Genomic DNA, 6,965 nt, shown 5'->3' with positions numbered 1-6,965 from the left:
ATTTTCACTGAGCTTGTTTTGTATCGCCACTCGCATCAAAGGAATTTCCTAACTAAGGAAACGAAATGTTGGAATATATTAGCGCTACGTATCGCTTCTGGAATGCTTTAGACTTGGCGTGGACGTTCGTATCTGTTACGATCAAGGACTGGGTGGTTTACGCGTGAAATGATTGTGTGTTGATTCAGTAAATATCACACTTCAGTTTACCTGGCAGAGTATATGAAATATGAATTCGTCAAGTAGAAGTTAAAGACTTTGCTTACAGCCTATGTTTTAGTAGCGATTAATAGCACACAATTTTGTTTATTTCAAAAATAAATCCAATAAGAATAGGAAATAATTATTTAATGGCGCCTTTCTTTTAGGTACCTAAACATAGTTCATACAACACATTATGTATTTCCTACTTACAAAAACCAAAAAGTCGAGCGAGGTAATTTTTGGCATGGCTGCCTGTGCCGGGAGCACTCCCTAATGACAAGATGAACAATCGAAAGAGTTTACCATTGGCTGTTGTTTAAGGAGATACTTATACAGGGTAAAAGTAGAATGGACTCCTTGGCGATATTTTCACAAGAGACTACAGTGTGGGGGGTACTTCAAAACAGGAGTGCACAGGTGCGCAAGTGATAGGTACTCCTGCCCGCGTATCCAATATGCCAATCCTTAACACTCCGTAGCGAACGAAATGCAACTGTCAATGTCGCATTAATATGGAAGAGTGATAGAGAGAAATACGGAGTGTTAACGATTGGTATGTTGGCAATGCGGGCTGAAGTTGCACCAACTTTTAGTGTTTCTGTATAGCCCTATGTTTGACTGGTAGAGAATTGCCTTTTGGCATTAAGTCCACCATTTGCACATAATTGTGCAATAAAGTTTAAATCAATAAATAAATAAGTTGCACGCTATCATGGGCTTGGGTGTCCGCTTACAATTAGTCTGGCCATACGATATTTTGATATTGTAAACCTAATTACTTTTTTTTAAAGCCTGGAAGCGAATAAACATATTTGTTGTAACTAATTATTTACATATATTTGTTAAATTGGTAATTAACGCAAATAACACTTACACTGTATCCATGAGATAAACATAGTGATATCTTATAAAAATACATGTTCCACCTTTCACTCAGTAACGTGGTTTCGTTCGTATTAGGTGCTTTTACAGATAAAACAATAATAGAACTCTGTTACCAATGACCAATATGAAGGTAAGTTTTTCTTACCAGGACTTGAACCAACCCCGGGACCATCAGCTTCATAGGCAGGGTCACTACCCAATAGGCCAGACAGGTCGTGCAGTTTGTTTATAAGTGTTGTTTGTTAATATATTGTTTAATTGTCTATAATATAACACTGCCTTTGCCTAGCCTCTCACTTATGGAAAAAAAGGGATCGGTTTTAATTCTCATACTCGTATCATCCCAATACAGTCTGTATACTTTATAACACTTTCATGGTATTTCATCTACAGGTAGCTATTTGAATATAAATAATAGGAAAACTTACATGACTATGAACTTAGTTAAGAAAACTTTATCCTAGATTTTAGCTATCTTATCATGAAAACTTTTATCCTTACCAATTATTGAATTACCAAAAAAAATGTTGAATTTACCATTTTACGGTTAACCTTAAGATCTTTTGATCTGAATAGAATTAAATTGCAATAATTCTATGAATCATTAAACAGTTAACAAAGTGAACCTAAAAACGCAGTTAGTAGTTAAAAACATTTTATAACAATCGTTCCATCAGGAACCTAGTTCAAGAGATATAAGTACTTCGGAATATTATTAGCTCTTACTAGGTACTCAAAATTACGTCAAATTTGGAAATACCATTTTTCCCTTACACCGAGTAAGTACGCTATAAGGAACTATAAAGTTGTTTTCATAGATCTCTACGTAAATTTACACTGCAACGAGTCAATAAACACGTCATAATCCCGCGTTGGATAGTGACAGAAGCGGATTAGTTTTTCACTTATTTTCGTATTCCAGAGTTTCTACGTTTGAGGGGATTTTCTATAAATAGGGGTACCACGCGGCCGAGAAATCCAGTGTAACAACACTCGCACTCGGATTCGGTTCTTGTTACATAAAGCTACCAACCCTACTGCCATGGTGAGGACGCATTTTGATACGCTTATAGTGATGTGAAGTTAGTGATGTGATTGAAAGTTGTGTCAAGTGTACAATTGCGCTGGGACTGCGATTGCCAATTACCAATACACCACAAAAGGCTCTCCTTTGTACAAAATAATACTATTTTCTTTAATATAGTGTTCCTCAGTCGGTAGAATGTCTTCTCTTTCTTTTTCTTCTTTTCTTCTTAACTTTACCTTCTTCGATAGGACACCGACGACGATCAGAAGATGGCGATGCTTCGCAAAGCCTTCCAGATGTTCGACACCACCAAGTCTGGCTACATCGACGTCCTCAAGATCTCCACCATCCTGAACACTATGGGTCAGCTGTTCGATGACTCTGAACTGCAGGCTCTCATTGATGAGAATGATCCAGAAAGTAAGTTATAGCCCGATAATAGTCCATTTCACTACATTGTTCCTTACCTAACGAGATTATTTTGATACGTTTAAAATTGATAAGTATATGTATGTAATTAAAAGCCGATTTTTGGCCTAGTATCGAAAACCAAGCTAACTTACCAAATACCACAATTTCTGGAATTTTCAAAAATAATTAATATGAAATTATAGAAACGGGACTTAATCCCGTTTTTATAATTTAATACTTATTGTGTAAAAATTGTGAACGTTAAATTCAGTGTTTTACTAAATATGAAGTACAAATATTAGTAAAAGAGTAGCGTTAGGAAAGCGACACTAGTGGAATGCTTTTGGCATTCGTACCCAGTGGCTTAAGTTATAGGTTCAAGCTTCATCGTGTCTTTAATTTCATTTCATTATTTTATTTAAATATAACTGTAAGTATATTTCTGCTGAAAACAATAGAATGTAATAATCTTAAGATGAAGTGATACATAATGTTAATCGATTAATTGAACTTGTTTGACTTGTAAATACGTTATATTTATAAATAAAAAAGAAAGAAAGAAGTGGTAACACTTCAGTGATTACAGGTTAAAGGCCCGTTAAACTTTTGGTAAAAAAAAATACTCGTATTTTACTTATGTTTTTACCATTTGTACGTATTTAACACTGGTAATCAATAATGTTTATTATTGATATTTTTTTATTAAAAATTTAAAATTTGACTTATAAATAAAATGCCATGAGTATGATTAATTAATCGTCATTTTTTTATATTTCTATTTATATGTCATATTATATTAATATATTATACATAATTATAATATTAAGAATGCAAAAGTAGCACTGTCTGTCTATCTGTTACCTCTTCACTAGCGACGACCGGTCTGGCCTCGTGGGTAGTGACCCTGCCTATGAAGCCGATGGTCACGGGTTCAAATCCTGGTAAGGGCATTTATTCGTATGATGAGCATGGATATTTGTCCCTGAGTCATGGGTGTTTTCTATGTATTTAAGTATTTATATATTATATATATCGTTGTCTAAGTACCCTCAACACAAGCCTTATTGAGCTTACTGTGGAACTTAGTCAATTTGTGAAATAATGTCCTATAATATTTATTTATTTATTTTAAAAATTTCACGCTTAAACCGTTGAACTGATCTAGATCAAATTTGGTATAGAGATCGTTTAAGGTCCAGGGCATAGGCGGGGGAACGATATAGGATAGTTTTGCAAACAAATGTTACAAATTGAAACCTTTAAAAATGTGACCAAAGAATGACACAGCGACATATACTGGAGCTATATTTTTAAAAATATTTGGTTTGATAGGAAAGTTACAAACCTTTAAAATGTATTAGGTATAAATATTTTTTTATAAATTTTAAATACCTACGATATGTTAATGCGCATGATATGCGTTTACCATGAAATCAAGCATCATGTTTCTCTCAAAACAATGTAGCAGTTCTCAATTTTAATTAACATGACACGAGAAATTATAGGCAAGGTGCTATTCTGTTATTTATTAATATGCAATATATTTTAAATAATTTTGAAAACTTAAATTCGAACACATTTGTGATAAAGTATAACGGCCAGTATTTTTAGATGTCGGACGCAACGTTTCCTATAAGCACGTGTAGCGTTGACGGTCGCACCTCTGCGCTACGAAATATTTTTACTCGTCGCCTCAACTCAACTGACGATGCTATTTCCGGATGACTCCTCAAGATCTTCGTTCCTTTGGTCGCCTCGGTTTACTTTTTACGCTGGAATCGTTAAGTGATGAAAGAAATTTATATTTGGCACTAGTAATTAAAAACGTACTACAAATAAACTTGGAGCTCAAAAATGTTATGAAACGCTAGAATGTTTAGTTTAATATTTTGTTGATGTGAACGAAAATTCGTATTTACATATAGCGATGTTTATTTAATATAACGATAAAAGATACGATAGTTAGTATAGATGAACAAGATTTGGTATCTATAGGCAAATCTCTATGTAAAGTAAATAATTTTGCTGCGATCTAGTTGTTGGGATATTAGTGAAGTTAAAAAGGAGCTAACGACGTATTGTTTATTTTTCTAGGCTCTGGCAAAATCAACTTTGATGGCTTCTGCAACATCGCATCTCACTTCTTGGAGGAGGAAGATGCTGAAGCTATGCAACAGGAACTGAAGGAAGCCTTCAGGTAAATAAACAAACAGTAACATTACTTGCAAAGACTTCTAAAAATTACGAGTTGAACCTCTTATTATGTTTTTGTATTGTATAAATATTTAAACAAGATATAAATCAACCAGGCTCCAGTTACATCCAGTAATATCATACCAATCCCTTTGAAATGTTTATTAGCAATTATTTTTTCATTTCCAGATTATACGATCGCGAAGGCAACGGCTACATCACCACGTCTACACTCAAGGAAATCCTGGCCGCCCTCGACGACAAGCTGAGCAACTCTGACCTCGACGGCATCATCGCTGAGATCGACACTGACGGCTCCGGAACCGTCGATTTCGATGGTACGTCGTTGTAATATTAAATTAATGAAATACTTACAGCAACGCGCCGAACGGCTGACCATCGGTGGGCCTTATATCTTTGCAATAAGGTTTATGAATTGACAGTTAATAGTGTTGACGATGGCAAGAAGTATAGATCCCACCGCCGACGATAAGCAACGAGCGTGTTTATTAATGGAACAAGGCTCTGCTTGCGGCTTGATAGACGCTTATATTTACACAAATTTTACGGTTTAGACTCGATTTTAAACACTCGCGCAACACAAAGACAACAACAACACACTTGTTTTGGAGAACCTAGGTCTCCTTTCTCAAGCACTAACAGTGCGAGCAGTGTTGAGTGTAAACCGTAAAATTAGTTTGATATTAGTATGTCTGACGACAGTTTAATATCGATTAAATGCTATACTCCGTTTTTTTAAGACTACAATTTTACTGACCTCAAAAGTATAGGTAATTATTTTAATATTCCGAAATGCTAGGGTTCCTAAGTATAATATCTAATATTGCGGTACAATAATATGTAAACGACACTGTAATTCAGACCATAGTTACTCAGATTTAATTTTGGTGGGATCTGATTGAGATCTACTTTTATTAATTACAATTTTTCTTCCTTTTCAGAATTCATGGAGATGATGACTGGCGACTAGGCGGATCAGCAATATTCCCATAGTATTATTATATTTAGTTACTATTTATACATAACTTAGAAGTTATATAGACTTCGATATTAGTACAAAACTTACTAATGCGGTATTAGCATGGTTCGTGACAAAAACAACTTTACATCATCTATCTTATAGATAGTGCGTTTTATTAGACAGTCTACATTGAGTAGGCCAAGTATCAGAGAGCGTTCTAAAGAATTATTTCCGGAATAATTTATATGAGATGTTCTTTCAGTTAAGAGACATTATATTATAATATTTATGGTTATATTTTTACACCTTGATTACAAGAGGAAACTATTTAATTTATTACATCTAAATAAATTCCTTTGTTAATAAATTAGTTTCGAATTTTTATTTATTAAAAAACCCTTAAAAGGAATTCCTAGTTGCGATTTTTCCATACAAACGCTCTCGACTGCTTCCTCACTGGATTTTTAACCTAGAGCAATGATCTTTTTCAGATAAGATCAATATCATCAATATCTGTGGCGCTATGTTTTGCTTATTTGGATTATTTTATTTTGAAGAAACATACAGCGCTTCGAAAATCGCAAAAACGGCTCGATTGAATTGGCTGCAAAAAAAGGCGCAGTATACAAATATGACAACAAATATCCAAAAAATCAAAACATAGCGGCATAGATTATTTCTTCCTTATGCAGTTTCTAATATTTCATAGTGATTGTATGCGGTTTGGAGGAGGAAACAGTCGAGAGCGAAACCTCGATTTTTGAGTTTTTTGCGTGGGAATTTTAGTCCGAGCTGCAGTTGTCCTTATCGCACGCATGCACTCCCCGCCCAGCGCAGCGCGACAGAAACATAGCTTCAAAAATCCGAGTTTTGAAAAGTTGCTCAGCTAGGAATTGCTCTTAACCATCATCTCAATTACTGTGAACTAAAAGTACACACTACCTATGCTTAGTATGTTTTTATATAAATGTGATAAACGTACACAATTTATACTCTATTTTACTTCCGTCTTTTACTAAATTCGACATTGAACTCATTCAAATATAACATGGCGCACATGAAAATATATTATGGTTTTCACTTAAAGGATACATTTTACACGCAGTCATATTTTAAAGCCAAGAATAAAGCTCCAAAGCCCTAACATTAAAACATAAGCGATCGATTTTCTATACAACCAAAGTATAAATCTTAATATTAGTGTGCACGTGTTTCTACAACATAATTTGCCTTGTTTCCGGTTTCTCGACTCCCATTTTGGAT

At 34.4% G+C, this 6,965-nt stretch overlaps 1 protein-coding gene across 1 annotated transcript; it reads left to right on the top strand.

Moving 5' to 3' along the window:
* Positions 1–1,977: 1,977 nt before the first annotated feature.
* Positions 1,978–6,072, top strand: LOC133526674 (troponin C). The gene is made up of 5 exons (XM_061863382.1): positions 1,978–2,134; positions 2,365–2,536; positions 4,622–4,724; positions 4,910–5,058; positions 5,683–6,072. The coding sequence occupies exons 1-5, from the start codon at positions 2,132–2,134 to the stop codon at positions 5,709–5,711; spliced, it is 456 nt and encodes a 151-aa protein (XP_061719366.1). The 5' UTR covers positions 1,978–2,131; the 3' UTR covers positions 5,712–6,072.
* Positions 6,073–6,965: the final 893 nt, after the last annotated feature.

The sequence above is a fragment of the Cydia pomonella genome, chromosome 16, assembly GCF_033807575.1.
Source record: "Cydia pomonella isolate Wapato2018A chromosome 16, ilCydPomo1, whole genome shotgun sequence".
In the NCBI taxonomy this organism is placed as follows: Eukaryota; Metazoa; Arthropoda; class Insecta; order Lepidoptera; family Tortricidae; genus Cydia; species Cydia pomonella.
The sequence above is the reverse complement of the archived record's forward strand: the minus strand, read 5'-3'. Positions and strand labels throughout refer to the sequence as shown.

What these genes read in the sequence shown, in the direction of transcription:
- LOC133526674 (XM_061863382.1), top strand. An exon ending in TGATGAGAATGATCCAGAAA is followed by an intron (nt 2,537 to 4,621) that starts GTAAGTTATAGC and finishes TTATTTTTCTAG; the next exon opens with GCTCTGGCAAAATCAACTTT. An exon ending in GAACTGAAGGAAGCCTTCAG is followed by an intron (nt 4,725 to 4,909) that starts GTAAATAAACAA and finishes TTTCATTTCCAG; the next exon opens with ATTATACGATCGCGAAGGCA.